The sequence below is a fragment of the Prunus persica genome, chromosome G6, assembly GCF_000346465.2.
Source record: "Prunus persica cultivar Lovell chromosome G6, Prunus_persica_NCBIv2, whole genome shotgun sequence".
In the NCBI taxonomy this organism is placed as follows: domain Eukaryota; kingdom Viridiplantae; phylum Streptophyta; class Magnoliopsida; order Rosales; family Rosaceae; genus Prunus; species Prunus persica.
In genome coordinates, this window is record NC_034014.1 from 30,728,258 (window position 1) to 30,743,444 (window position 15,187).

The following is a 15,187-nucleotide window of genomic DNA, read 5'->3' on the forward strand; positions in this document are numbered from 1 at the left end:
TTGTGAACTTGACATTCTTATGACTATTAACTCTGGTCATAAAATTGTCAATGATAATACATTCAAATTCATTATGGAAGAAAAGGAGAGAGAAGAGTTAGTCAACTCGATCATATGTTTCCGAGATGATTAAAGAACACACTGACATATTCAGGGATAAAAATGTCTTAGTACATACACTTCGGGGTGACTTACAAAAGCTCAAAATGAGTTCCAGAGGAGTCCATTGGTTTGAAACCAATTGAAGCAGCAAGCAGTTTAAGTTGGTACGTGAAAAGATAAAGTTCCTGGGCAGTCCCTCTCATGGATGGCAGTTGTCAGCTAAATTTTCCATTACTGTTCCTTGTCATGTTTCCCTTCACCACCTTTAAAGAACCTCAAAAACCAGTAGGCCGAAGATTTTGGGTGCCTAGAGAGCTCATTCTTGTAGTCGATGTAAACTAAACCAAAACGCTTGGTATAGCCTTGAGCCCACTCAAAGTTATCTAGTAATGACCACGCAAAGTATCCCCTCACGTCTGCTCCATCCCTGTCCAGGAAAAATGTTACAGCATTGCTTTTTCTTGTTACCTGATAGGATTTCATTGTTCGCACACTGATGTTCACACACTGGTAAAATATGAGTGCAAAATGAAAAAAAAAAATGAGTGCACACTCAAGATGAAGAAAACTTGATCAAGTGAAGCTATGTTGTGAGTTTTCAAATGTGTCATCTATGTCTACTCCTTCTGATGCAGTAAATAGATCTTACAAGATCTTTGAGAGGAGAGAAACTCTCATGTACGGGGATAGCACTTTTTGAGAGATGCCTGGAAAAATTTACCAAGTGTCTTCATTGTTATTAGTTATGTATTGGGAGTTTGTTTATTGGTTATTAATGTTCTATTGGGAGTCTAAAGAGTCTGTCTAGCTGTTATTAATGTTGCCTTGGGAACTAGTTGTTATTAATGTGGTATCGGAAAAAGGGATCCTTCTGGAAAGGTCTAGGATAATTATTAAAGGGATCAGTCCTGCGGTCAGAGGACTCAACCTGGAATTTGTATGACTGGAGTAGTTCTCACTTAGCTGTAAAGGCCTGTTTGGTACACCTTATAGGCTTGGACTGGCTTGTACTAACTTTTTATCTCATGTTTGTTTTACTTGGTACTAATTTTAAGTGGGATTACTAGTATTGGTCCCACCAAAACCACCTTCTTAAGTGGTGTTACTGAAGCCTGTGTAGACAGGGGGGACAAATAGCCCCTCGTTATCGTCGAGCGCCTGCAACCGTTACAAACCTCCCACCATCACAGCTAGAACAAAAATAACTAGTAGAAAGAAGATGCATCTCATATTCTTGTATGTGTAATATACATACCATCATGCTTCTTCATCAAATTTCTGGGAAACAACAAAAAAATGACTAGAAACCTAACTCCAAGAACAATTCAAACTTAGATCCATACCAAACTCAGCCCCAAATCCAAAAGTATAAAATTTGACTTCCATTCAAAACTCAGATGATAAGAAAAACCACCATCTCAGCCATACGGTTTTGGTTGGCACCAATGGCAGACAACGAGGACTTCATAGCTTGGACTTAGGGTTGTAGGCGACGACAACGGCTTCGCGAGCTGAGGGAGAAAAGGAGAAGAAGGAGAAGACGAGTAAATGGGAGAAAAATTTCGGACAAAAAAAAAAAGCACAGATAAAAAAGAAACTGAGAATAAGAGGAGGAGGGGGGATGGAGAAGACGGAGGAGGAAGACGAAGAAGAATGAGATGCAGAGAGAAGAAAAGTTCAAAAAAAAAAAAAAAAAAAAAAATCTGCCCTTGTTTTTAAAAGTTCTAAAAATAATAAAACTTAGTTCTAGTTCAAGCAGACACCAAATGTTGGACAAATGTAATCCAGCTTAAACCAAGCCAAGTCAATCCAAGACAGTCACTAAGCAGAGTCCATGCCAAGACAGCCTTGTGTAACAAACGTGGCCTATGGGGTCAAGTCACACCTATTTGCTGGGCTACTTCATATGTTTGGCTCTGTCTATGCCCTTTTACAGTTTCCACTAGAAAAATAGATAAGTTTACTAGTGAATTTAAATAGAGATTCGTGTCTTTTCTACCAATGAAATTGTTTTCTTGACATTTTGCATAGGGATTAGGTCCTCAAGGGGGTGAATTTCATATTATCCAAGAAGTCCTTTATTTTTTCAATCCAATCGCTCTTTTGATTTTGAAAAAAAAATCTTGAAATTGTTTTCTTGACATTTTGCATAGGGATTAGGTCCTCAAGGGGGTGAATTTCATATTATCCAAGGTTACTTCCATTCGTTACAAACCCGGCTTTCATTTGTGGAACGTTTTCAATTTGATTGGATGACACCCGCGTGTGGGTAAGGAGGTCCTAGCCACCCGCGTGTGCGTAAGGAGGTCCCAGCAACCCACGTGTCTCCTAGTAACCCATCTATGTGACGGGGCTCGTTTGGTCGCTTTTGGAGCAGCGAAAAACGCTTGTGTCTTTTAAAAATGGTGTTTGGCAAAAATTGCAAAAGCGCTTTGGGTGAGATCCTAAAGCAAAAAAGAGTGGTTTTGGAAGAAGCACTTGAGAGGTGCTTCTTCTTAAAAGCGTTGCAGGCCAAAAACAAGAGAAGCACTTGGCTCTCTCTCTCTCTCTCTCTCTCTCTCTCTCTCTCTCTCTCTCTCTCATATTAAAAACAAAACAGTACCCGCGAAAAGCCCAACTGACGCCAAAACACCCATGGAAACCCTTAAACTTCTATTCCATCTCTCTCACACTCCTAACATAGTCTACTCTGGTCGACAACGACGCTTCAGCCTCAACACCCTTAAGCAACACCGTCCTTCTACCTTCACTTGTTGTTTCTGTGTGTTTATGAGAGAACCCACTTGAGCTTTTCACGCAGACAGAGAGACAAAAGATAGAGAAGTCTACCCTTTACAGTTCACATCCACAAAGTCATAGCACACACCAACTCTCCAGATTTTTTGGACTTCATATTTTAGGGAAATTCCAGTATCACAAACCATGAAGAAAAAACAATTGTACACATGCATATTTTCAAAGCCTAACCCTATCTAGAACTCTGAATGAATCAAATGATTTTATTCTTTTCTTTTTGAGGTATTTATAAGATGTACAAAGTCTACAAAGTCAACTATATTAAATAATAAACCCTAAACCTAATGTATCACGCCAATCCTCTCCCTCAAGTTGGCGCATAGATATGATATATGCCCAACTTGGATAGTGATGTATGGAAGTCTTTGCTAGAAACTGCAACGGTCATCATGTTTGCTAGTTGGTTTGCTCTCTTGATGTGAGGCACAATAATTATGCTGGTCACAATATTATCCTTGATGAAATGTCTGTCAATCTTAATATGTTTCATGTGTCATGTTGGATAGGAATATTAGCAATTTTAATGGTTGCTGTATTATCACAATGCAACACCATAGGGCCAAATCCAATTTGCTTCATTAGGATCTTCAACCATATCAACTTTGTCATAGCATGATGAAGAGCTCAATATTCAGCTTCCGCACTAGACAAAGACACCACAATTTGTTTCTTGCTTCTCCAAGTTACTAGATTGCCTCCTACGAATGACGCATAACCAAATAAAGACTTCCTATCAAACTTAGATCCTGCATAATCAGTGTCTGTGTAACCCTCTATATCCAAGTTTCCATTCTTAGAGAACAAAATTCCTCTAACAAGAGACGAATTCAAATACTAAATTATACGATCTACAACCTCCATATGTTGAATACCTGGGTTAGGCATGAACTGGCTTACCATACTAATTGCATATGACAAATCATGTGAGCTAAATAATTTAATTTCCCAACTAGCCATTGGTATCTCTCCTTGTTGATACTTGGTATGGATCAATTGTCAAATTGTGGTTCACCACTATTGGGGTGTCAACAGGTTCACATGCTGACTTGCCACTCTTGGCCATGAGATCTAGGATGTATTTGCATTGAGATAAAAATATCCCTTGCTTTAAACAAGATGTTCTATTCCTAAGAAATACTTGTGAGTTCCTAAATCCTTCATCTCGAACTCTTTAGCTAACCATGGAGTTCTTCCATCTCATGTGTATTGTTTCCTATAACCACCATGTCATCCACATACACAATTAACATAGTAATCTTGTCACCACCATGGTTATGAACAAAGTGCAGTCAACTTGAGATTGTTTAAACCCATAATCCTTCATAGATTGACTTAAAAAGCCAAACCAAGCTCTTAGCGACTGTTTTAGACCATGAAGTGCCTTTTTCTTAATTTAGGTTTTTTAGTTTTTTGAACTTGCACACTTTTCCTTTCTTTGGTGCAAACCCTAAAGGAGGACCTTGTAGGTCCCCATGTAAGAAGGTGTTCTTCATGTCGAACTGGCGTAATGGCCAATCCAAGTTTGCGACAAGGGATAAGATTACCTAAATTGTGTTTATCTTAGCTACTGAAGCAAACGTTTCCAAGTAGTCCACTCTATAAATTTGAGTATTAACCCTTGGCCACAAGCCGTGTTTTGTACCTTTCAATTGATCCATTTGGTTTATGCTTGACTGTAAACACCCATTTACGACCTACAATCCTCTTCTCATCAGGAATATTCACCATATCCCATGTACCATTTGCTTGGAGAGCCTTCATTTCCTCTACCATTGCAGATTTCCACTTTGAATCTTCTAGAGCTTCTTGAAAAGAGTTAGGTAGACACATAAGTCAACTGAAGTGCAAAGGCTAGATGAGATTTAGAAAGACGATGATAGGACAAATAGTTAGAAATAGGGCAAGGAACAAATTACTAGAGGAGAAAACAAAACGATCTGGTTTATTCCTTACGTAGGATGTGCACTCCACTCTTGATCGTCACCAATCGGGTTCAAAGAAAGAGACTCAGAATTATTAGGATCAACAGACAAAAGAGAAGTATTAGATGTTTGTACCACATGATGCTACTACAAATGCATGCTCACGAGAAGTCGATTGGAATAGAGTAGTGGTATCAAAAGAAGGATTAGCTGAAGAATCAACTTCGTCAACTTCATTAGAGACAATATCAACCGGAATTTTCTCTTTTGATACGTTTTGTAGACCACATGAGTTGAAATAGAGGGAAGAGATTAGAGAACCTTAGAATTCTCTTTTCCCTTTACAGCCGAAGGTGACTTCCCCTGAGGTTCAATGTCTGTCTGTAAATCTGCCCCACTCTGATTCAAGCCCAAAATCTCATCAACCAGTAACTTGATCAAATAATCACTAAACTCCAAATGCACTAGATGCTCCCCATGAAGGAGAGAATTAGGGACTTCCTGAGAAAAATAAGAAGTGTGTTCCTGAAACTCCACATCCATGGAGACAGTACTTGCTAGTGGGAGGATGAAAACACTTGTAACCTATTTGGATAGAAGAGTAGCCCAAGAAAACACTTGAGAGCCTGAGGATCCAATTTGTCAATGTGGATAAAGTGAATATGAACATAACAGACACATCCAAACACCTTAAAATCTAGGGAAAAGAGATCAGGGATCGAATGAAAGGTAAACAACATATGAAGAGGAGTATGATAATCCAAGACATGAGGGGGCAACAACCATGATAGCATCACCACAAAACTTTTTCGAAACCTGCAAAGTGAAACATAAGGATTAGGCCGCCTCAAATGGATGGTGATTCTTACGTTCTACGATCCCCTTTTATTGAGAAGTACACACGTGTCGTCTGAGGGAAAATCCCATGTTGATGGAAGAAATCAGCAAGAGTCTAATTGAGGTATTCCTCCCCATTATCTGAACGAAACACCTGAAATTGGGCCCAAAACTGCGTACAAATCAATCGATAAAATTTTGGAAGTATAGAAGTCATCACTTTTCCGCTTCCTAAGATAAATCCAACAGACTCTAGTGCAATCATCAATAAATGACACAAACCACTTGGCACCAGAAGTAGAAGAAAATAGACCCAAAACATCAGTGTTAACAATAGGAAAAGGTTGTTCACTTTAAATGGAGGAAGATTGAAAAGTAACACAATGATTCTTAACCAAAATGCAATGTTCACACCGTAAATTAGAACTCAAAACCTTTGTAAATAAACTTGGAAATAAGCGTTCAAAATACACGAAAGATGGATGTCCTAAACGGCGATGCCATAACATAATCTTATATGGTTCTGATGTATAATCCCCATCAATTTGAAGCACATGGCCAACAGAGTCAGTTTCTTCAAAATAATAGAGATCACCCTTCTCCTTACCAATTCCAATCGTCGTCTTCTTGACAAGGTTATAAAACAATTTAATTGTATGGTAATTTGACAAACATAAAGCAAATTATTTAAGGAAACCAGCTTCTTGAACATAAGTAAGAGCACACCATTAACAACTTTAACTAAGCTGCGATGAGGTGCAGTAGAAGCTAGAACCAAGAAGAGTCATTGGTCATGTGATCCGAGGCTTCAAAGGCAATGATCCAAGGTCGGGTAGAGGAAGAGGAGAAAGCACAACCCATATTACTTGTAATGGTTGAGGAACAAGAAACCTGAGAGGCAATGGCTGTTGTTGGTGAGTCCGATGAGACTTAATGCGCTAGGGATTTCTATTTATCCTTGCGAGCAGCCTGTTTTAGTTTGAACCACTCCGGATATCCCACCAATTTTCCCTCACATGCTTTGTGCCATTACAGTATGTACACCCAGCAGAGTTGGAGTTAGGACCAGAGTCGAGAACTGGGTGATGTTGAGGCTTCTTGGTCACAAGAGTCGATGCTTCAGTGGAACCCTAGGCAGTCGTAGTAAATTGTAATTGGGCCTCCCGACGCACCATGACATAAGCCTCATTAAGATAAGGAAGAGGTACAAAAGCCGACGCGCGACTACACACTTGGTCAAGATTGTGATAGAGACCAGTAAGAAACATGTAGACACGTTCTTCAGAGGTACGTTTCTTCAATTTAGCAATATCGAATGGATTCTCAAGATCATTCGGACAAGATAGTCCAATTCCATAAAGAGAGAATTCATCTCAGTAAACTAAGTGGATAAGGGCCGACCATTTTGTCGAAGTTGAAAGGACTACATCAATTCATAGACTTGAGAAGAGTCAGAAGCATCATGATAGGCCTTTTTCACTGTATCCCACACATCCTACGCAGTTTCACATTGAATAAAGTTCAACATGAGACTGGTATGCATGGAGTTGATGAGCCATGACTTCACTAAGGCATCCTCGACCACCCATTCTTCATACTTCTGATCAGAAGTATCGGGTGCAGCTTTGGTACCAGAAATATACCATATTTCTTACGAGTTGCGACATGCATCTCCAAAACCATGGACCATAGGTGATAATTTGTCCCATCCAGTTGACGTTGATGGGATAGGAAGCAACGTCTTGCTGAATGCTAAAAGTGGGTGTCTCTGACAAGGGCCCAAAAGGATTAATTTCGCTGGTAAGAGTAGACATATTGGCAACAGAATTGGGTTTTGTGTTTAGGGTTAGAGGTAACAACACCAAAGTCAGTATACCCTTGATGAAGGTTTAGAAGGTTGCATCAACATAGAAGTAGGGTAAACAACCCTAGAGAGGTGTGGCGATAGTAGAAAAAAATTAGGAAAAATAGCAGCGACACAAGGGAAAAACCCTAGATATGTACGGCAGCAGTAGAGAGTTTTATGGTTTTTTTAGGGTTTCAGATCGCAGTAGAGCCAATCAGATCGATTGCACCATCTAGAAATCTGAATGAATCAAATGATTTTATTCTTCTCATTCTGAGGTATTTATAAGATCTACAAAGTATAAAAAAAGGTAAGTATACAAAGTCAACTATATTAAATAATAAACCCTGAACCTAATAATAACGCCAACACCCTGTACATCAAGACAGATAATGCTGCCATGAACTCTATCTTGTGATGGTAGAGCTGCTCCATGCAGTCTCAGAATGACATGCTAATGTATGGAATTTGTAAAGTCTGTTTTGTGTAGGACCTATACTACAATTTGACTGAACAATTAGTGCACCCACCATTACAAAGAAAGAATATGATAAAATGGACAAAATGAAGTCGACCTACCTCATTGCATTGGCAACTGCTGAAAGGTATCTCTTAAAGTAACTAACTCTCAGATTGTCATCTAGCATTTCATGAAGTGGGGAAGTGTCATTATCTTCATCATCCATACCTGTAATAGGGTTCAGAAAAAAGAAAATTAAAAAAAATCATAACGTAGAATAAGTGCAAACTCCTATGGTTTGTACCAACTTCTGACAAGGGCGCATTAAGTCATTTTCCAGATCAATAATCAGAAGTATTTTAATTATGACTTCATCTCCGGATTATATTTTGTTTATACAATAAGGAAATGCAGAAGGACAATATTAGCCAATCGCTAACCAAACAGGGACTGAATGTACTCCTTGGCTCCCAAGTGAGATTAAACTACAATTTAAATTCCCAATCAATTTTATTTTCCTAGGAAAGTCTCTCCATGCATACCATTCTCAGTAACATATATTGCTGGATTATTGTATCTCTGTGCTATGTAATTCAGAACTTTATGGATGCCCCAAGGAACAACATAAAGCCATTCTGATGCTGCCTGCAACACAAAATCTTTCAGTAGACTGGAAACACCCTATAAGCCACATGTGTGCAGCACAGTAAGTGGAATGTGTGTGCATGAGAGAGTTCATACCTTCTCACCAATAGCCTCACCACCTTCCCATTCAGCTGATGATAAAGAGAGAACATTAAACAAGGATCAAGAAATTTTTTTGCTTTGAAAAGGAATGATGTGGTAGTTACAGAATTTTACCAATTCTCTCCATCTCTTGTGATTTATAAAAATTACCATCCTCGGGGGTCTCTCTTACATGAGCAATAAATCTTGACGTATAGTGATTCAGACCAACAAAGTCTAATGAGTTCTCAAGCAATTCCTTATCTTCCTCAGAGAATATGGGAAGCCGATCTCCAAGTCTTTCACGCATAGCTTTGGGGTATTCTCCATAATATATTGGATCTAAGAACCTGCTTTGGAATTAGTTGAGATGGATTCTAAACAATACTACAGGAGAGAAAACCATTTGATTTCATCTAACAAACTGCCTGGGTAGGCGGTGGGCAGAGCTGAACTCAAAGAAAGGTACTGAGAAAAACCCAGTTCAGTGTGAATTTTTTGCCTTTGAAAATGCTAAACTCATTTGACACCCATTTAACAGTGTGGCCCATCTGCTGTTTCATATGTTTCAGCATAGCTATTATATCTTATAAGGATTTAACCAGAATGTATGTTTCAATATGATTTACTTCTAACCAAAAGCAGCAAGACAGCTATGTTACATTTCAAGTCTATGGGAATCCTAGGATAATCGGTATGAGTAGCATGATATATGAAAATGATGGATATGCTCAGTAGTTCTAAAGCTTCAAACACTGGATTTTTTTTTTTTTTTTTTTTTTTTGTCATTTATCACGGGCCTAGTCTCTTGGATTGAATAACTCACACTGACCAATGTAGGAAATATGGAAGATGGTTCTCCAAGTGAATAAAAAACAACATAAGTTCTTGAATGTACTTTCAACTTAGAGATGATTTAATCAAGCACATTAGTGTGTTGGTAATTTCAACATAGAAGATACTAAACTTTTTGTTAACAGTAGTTCTGTGACCAAATAGTAAATAATTAGGGAATGAGTAATTACCATCCAAGCTGAAAATCTAGGCGCCTAGCTGCAGCAATTTTGTCTTCAATTTTGTCTGAATTAGCCTCAGCCCATTCACAGTCAATGGTCAAGCCCACTTGTCCCCCTTGTTTGTCCTGAAAGGACAAAAAATAGCAGCAAGAGTAAGAACAAAATATTACAATTGGGATGTGAAGTGGGAAAATGGCCACTGACATACTTGGGGCTACCGCTTGTTGGTAACCCATGGGAAAACTGTTTTTGGGATCCGGTAGTGGAATAGATGGAGAAAAGGCTGGAAGGAAGAGACAAAAGGCTGAAAATCTCCAAGTGAAAGAGACAAAAAAAAGTAATTGAACACTATACCTTATACTTGCTTCGGTATATGGAAACAGCCGCAGCATGGGCCAACAGTTGGTGGTGTGCAACCAAATATGGTTCTGTTGATGAACATTCATGTCTTCCAGGAGCAAATATCCCAACACCATAACCATTAATGGCTGTCTGAAGAGGCTCATTAATTGTAATCCAGTCCTTTACTCTATCACCAAAACTTGCAAAGCAAGTGTCAGCGTAGACTGAGAAGTAGTCTCTGCATTTTCACAAAATCTGATTGACTACGAGGACACTGTTTAACAATGACATAAATGTTTATAGAAAATTACTATAATTTCTATTTTCCTTGAAAGTAATGAAGGTTTTTATTGTAAACCAATTTTTGATTTCCCTTGTTGCTATTATTGATGCAGGCAAACTGCTGTATTGTCGATGATTTTCAGATTGCTACAACTTGTAGCCCATAACAGAACCTTTCAAATTAGCCATAAGACCCTGAATTTTCTTGCTGCCCAGAGTATTATCACCGAGTGTTTTTGTCTCCTCTTCTCTTGGCACTACCCTCTCAAATGATTAAGTCATTCTTTCTACTTGGTGCATCTTTCTTTATTTATTTATTTATTTATAAGAAGCATAAGATTTATCACGAGAAAACATAAGGAATACAAGAATCATGGGGACAAGTAGTCCATAAAACACCTAATACAGCAGAAGAAACACAAAAGCCCAATGAGAAAACCTAAACCAACAGACAGAGCACCATGCCAGAAAGCCCGCAGTACAAAACTCCCCACCAATCAAGAATAATCACACTAAAAGGAATAGTCTTATTGGCACATCTTACGATCTTCATTGAATGTAGTAACCACGTTAGTCCTTTCTCTCTCATTTTATCCCCAACAGGTGCCACCTAACCTTCTTGCATAAGAGTTAGTTACTATAAGCCACGTCATCTTCGCTTTTGGGATTCTTTTGACCCTCAATTTTCTGCACATCCACACTTGTATTTCTTCTTTTGTTATAATTGTATTCTCTTAGTACTCAGTTTTATACCCATTTTGATTGAATTTTTCTCCATGACTCTAATTTTTAGCATTCACCCCTGCTCTGGTTTATCCAATCAAAGAAATATCATCTGCAAATAGCACACACCATAAAGCCTCATCCTAAAATTTAGTCACCCTGATAAAGACACTAATCAGAAACTTGCTTTTCTCTCATGCAGTACAGTAGTGATACAAAGAGCCAAAAGAAAGAGCAATGCAGGGTTGGCCAAAAGAAAGAGCAATGCAGGGTTGGCCAAAAGAAAGAGCAATGCACGATTGGCCAAAAGAAAGAGCAATGCATGATTGGCCAAAAGAAAGAGCAATGCACGATTAGTCAATAAAAGTAACTCATCATTTTAGATAAAGATTGAGCTCCAAAAGGTAGAGACCTATTTTAGCTTCTAGTGGATTGATTCATAATATTGTAAGCTTGATATACATTGTTGACCCATTCCTAACAACTTAGGATTTTGGGCCTAGTGGGTCTGTCTAACATGGGACTGGAGTTTGGTTTGCAAGAGGTGCCGAGTTCGATCTCCATTCTCCACTTCATTGTTGGTTTGTAAGGTGGAGGGTGGAAATTCACCTATATGTCTCTCTCTCTCTCTCAACATATTTCTAGCTCTCTACTTGTAGGATGGGGCTGCACATGGAGGGTGCATGCTTGATACGATATATATATATATATATATCCTCAGTAGTCCATATTGTTCAAAGAGCATTCACCCAAAACTAGGATTAAAATTCTAGACATACACTCAAAGGGAGATGAAAATACTTCAAAATGTCTGTAAGTTTGGAAATATTTAAAAATGAAATGTAGCAAACTATTTCCTTCACAAGATCTTTAATTTCTATACGTTTGCAATTTTGACAAATGAAATGTAGCAAACTAATTTTTTCACAAGATTTTTTTACATAAAAACAACATGAAAAACTTATTTGATATCAAGGTATTTGCAAAAATAAAATAAAATAGATAATTAAATGATACATTACTTACACAATTTTCTTATTCAACCACCCTCCCATATTCTCATGAAGGTACAAGGGTAGATCCCAATGGTACAGTGTTACATAAGGCTGGATACCTGCAAGAACAAACTGTTGAATATGGTTCATCCATGCAACTAGAAGGAAATGAATGTAAGCAAATTCATACCCTTTTCAAGGAGATTGTTAATGACATTGTTATAGTAAGAAATCCCTTCTTCATTGACTTTGGTTCCCAGACCATCTGCAACCAAAAAAAAAAAAAGAAAAAAAAGGAAAAAAAAGAACCATAAGAAATATACAGTCATCATCAAAATTAAGCTGAGCCAAGAGAGAAAATGGAACATGCACATACAGTTCAAAAACTTTTCGAAGTCCCTGTCTGAATTCTGTGCTTGGGTATATCCGCTTAGAACATGTCACATTGTAATCTCAAAATGTTTTTACAACTTTAAATAGACAACTCAGAAAACATTTTCCACAACTATCCTTCAGTTGTCTTGAAGAATCAATTATCAAGTTGTCGTCAAAACATAATTGCAACATTGTCCATTCAAGCTTTCCAAATTGGTGACAGATCACTTCAATCTAGAAATTGTTTTAGACATGTCAATTTGTCGAGTATTTATTATATCCTATATACGCTAAGAAGAAGCAATCATACAAGTCGCCATTCAAGTCACATGCGCTACTATATTTAAATCTAGAGATGACTTCCCAGAGGCAGGATGTCAAGAAGAGTCAAATGACCAGATAAATGCTATTGTAAGAAGGAAATAATAGTGACAAAGTAATTCTTTTAAACATAAAACCATACTGAATCTAATTTGATTATATCCTACTCTTTTTACCATTAGAAAGAACTCCATGAAAGATACCAAAGGGTAGCATACCAGGGAATATTCGCGACCATGATATGGAAAAGCGATAAGCATCAAATCCCAACTTGGCAATGAGTTCAACATCTTCCTGTTTAGCATTAAATGGTTTATGATTCATGTTAAATGACCGGCATGAATTGAAATCCCAAATTTGCATAACTACATGATTAGAATGAAGGAATGGGTAAGTGTAAAGAATCTGATCATGTTCTTCTAAGCCATTCCAAAAGGAAAAGACTACTAACAGACTAGGCCATAACAAAATGGATACATCTGTACTCATTCTTCCCCATCAACATAAATATGGAGAAAAGACATTGAAAACTCTGCAAATACTAACAGTTTTGGGAAGATAGCATTGATCTGGTGCAAAAAGACCAAAAAGAAAAAAAAAAAATGATTTGACCGTGGCTAAAATTATTATTACTAACCTTATACCGGTGATATTGATCCACTGCAACGTCACCATTGCTTCCATCAATGATTGTCCCTAATGAATCCAGACAATGTCAAGCAAAATTCTGGTCCTAGAAGATATTATCATAAGCTTGATGAAGAAAAGGTACCTTTTGAGTGTGAAAAAGCATCCCAAATACTAGGACCCCTACCGCCCTCGTTGCAGGCACCCTCTACCTACAAATAAACAAGAAGAAGAGAAAATTTCTTGAACTCTGAGCTTTTTGGAAGTTTAAAATACAAGATAATGCATTAGACTACTGAAAGGCACAAAAGGGGACAATGAAAAGAAAAACAGAAGTAAAAAAACACTCTGTTATCAGTTATTTTCTTTTGCAAAATATGCTTGAAAATAGCCTGATGCATTGTTATAATTGACGTCTCTATCAAACATGCAAACTTTCTTCTTAAAATTTACAATAAGGAAACTAACAAAGTACATCAGTATGAAACCAAGTTGATATGGAAGCACATTATCAACATTAATAAGCTACTAGAAATATTTTCTTTACATTTATTTATTAGACAATACAGGAATGGGCCGAGGAGGGTAATTCAGATGCAGTAGATGCCGTTTGTCAAGGCCAAAGAAATTGTGTTGGACTGTATCAAATATGGAGTGCTGTGATAACTTTTCTCTTAATTTCTTCTGTTTTATTATTCGAGTAAATAGGACAACAAAAATGTTTTTGCACTGAAGAAGCGTAAAATTCATCAGCCAAACCGTTGCATTAAAAAGTGGCAAAACCCAAACATGTATAATTTTAGAACAAGAAAAGAATCTCAAGAACATGCAACAAGAACTGAAGATGGCTAAATTTGTAATTATAAAGAATAAAATAAAAAATAAAAACTATTCATTGACCAATTTCCGGAAAGCACTCAAATGTATCAGAATCAGTAGCTAACAGAAGGAACCCGGAAAAGAAAATAACTTCTCTGTTCTACAACAATTTTATGAAAAGAAAAGTGGTCAACACAATAGAATACAGAAAAGCGGAGTTCACCCTTTTGGTCTAGTGGTATTCCCTATTTTGAATCCTCTCACCAGTTGATCGAAAAAAGAAAAACCCAATACGCGATGTAGGAAGTATAAGGAAATAAGTCCCAGACCCAGATCATACTTTGTAACAAATGAAGGTAATCAATTAAAACTGAAGTGCAGCTAACCTGATATGCAGAAGTGGCAACACCAAAGACGAATTTGGGAGGGAAGTCACTGCGAGAGACTTCATCAGCTTCTCCATATTCCTTCAAGCAGTCCTTCTTGGCCATTCCTACTTGTAGTTGCCAACAAATAAGGAAAGCACTTGCTTAATAGTGGGTCTGAGTCTGTTCTCTCTGAAAAGTTTGGTGAATCACACCCGGACAAAATAGAAGGCAAAAAATTATTTTTGTTCCCTATAAGTTACAAATCTTACAATTTTAGTCCCTATCATCTGCCTTTTAAAATGAATTTTTAGCCATTTACCCCCTGAATTATTACCCTTTTCGAACTTACCCCTGAATTATTTCATCTGCCTATTTAGCCCTGAACTCATTTAAAATGGCCGATGTAGTACCCGCTGTTGGTTTTTTTTTTTTTTTGGTTGAGAATTTCATCCATATATCCATTAAAATAGGCATGTGAGGGGCACATGCTTTGTTTGTTGGGGATATTATGGTCCTTCCAAGTAGACGATCTCCTTTATGTCATTTTTTCCTAAATCGCGTTAGGGCTGGATTTTGTGGGGCTAAGAGCATCTCCAACCGATATGTCAAATTGCCACATGGACATAAAAT

General features: G+C 37.6%; 1 protein-coding gene across 2 annotated transcripts; it reads right to left on the reverse strand.

Moving 5' to 3' along the window:
• Nucleotides 1-14,807, reverse strand: LOC18773790 (beta-glucosidase 42). Of its 2 annotated transcripts, none has more exons than XM_020566327.1 (13): nucleotides 14,576-14,807; nucleotides 13,516-13,582; nucleotides 13,381-13,439; nucleotides 12,962-13,037; nucleotides 12,238-12,312; nucleotides 12,079-12,166; nucleotides 10,060-10,285; nucleotides 9,715-9,830; nucleotides 8,825-9,039; nucleotides 8,705-8,739; nucleotides 8,506-8,608; nucleotides 8,083-8,191; nucleotides 1-529 (listed from the first exon to the last, which is right to left on the reverse strand). In XM_020566327.1, exons 1-13 carry the CDS (start codon nucleotides 14,678-14,680, stop codon nucleotides 334-336), a joined length of 1,470 nt encoding a protein of 489 aa, XP_020421916.1. In that variant the 5' UTR covers nucleotides 14,681-14,807; the 3' UTR covers nucleotides 1-333. The 2 variants fall into 2 exon arrangements, with proteins under 2 accessions (XP_020421916.1, XP_007205245.2); XM_007205183.2 differs by lacking the exon at nucleotides 1-529 and adding an exon at nucleotides 1,312-1,613 and having other exon boundaries at nucleotides 14,576-14,754.

Bases quoted from the DNA above. Each gene is read 5' to 3' on its own strand.
- LOC18773790 (XM_020566327.1), bottom strand. From the start codon at position 14,680: ATGGCCAAGAAGGACTGCTTGAAGGAATATGGAGAAGCTGATGAAGTC. The intron at 12,167-12,237 runs GTATGAATTTGC...TTGTTCTTGCAG, and splicing joins TAACAATCTCCTTGAAAAGG to GTATCCAGCCTTATGTAACA. The intron at 530-8,082 runs GTAGGTCGACTT...TTTCCTGGACAG, and splicing joins GCAGTTGCCAATGCAATGAG to GGATGGAGCAGACGTGAGGG.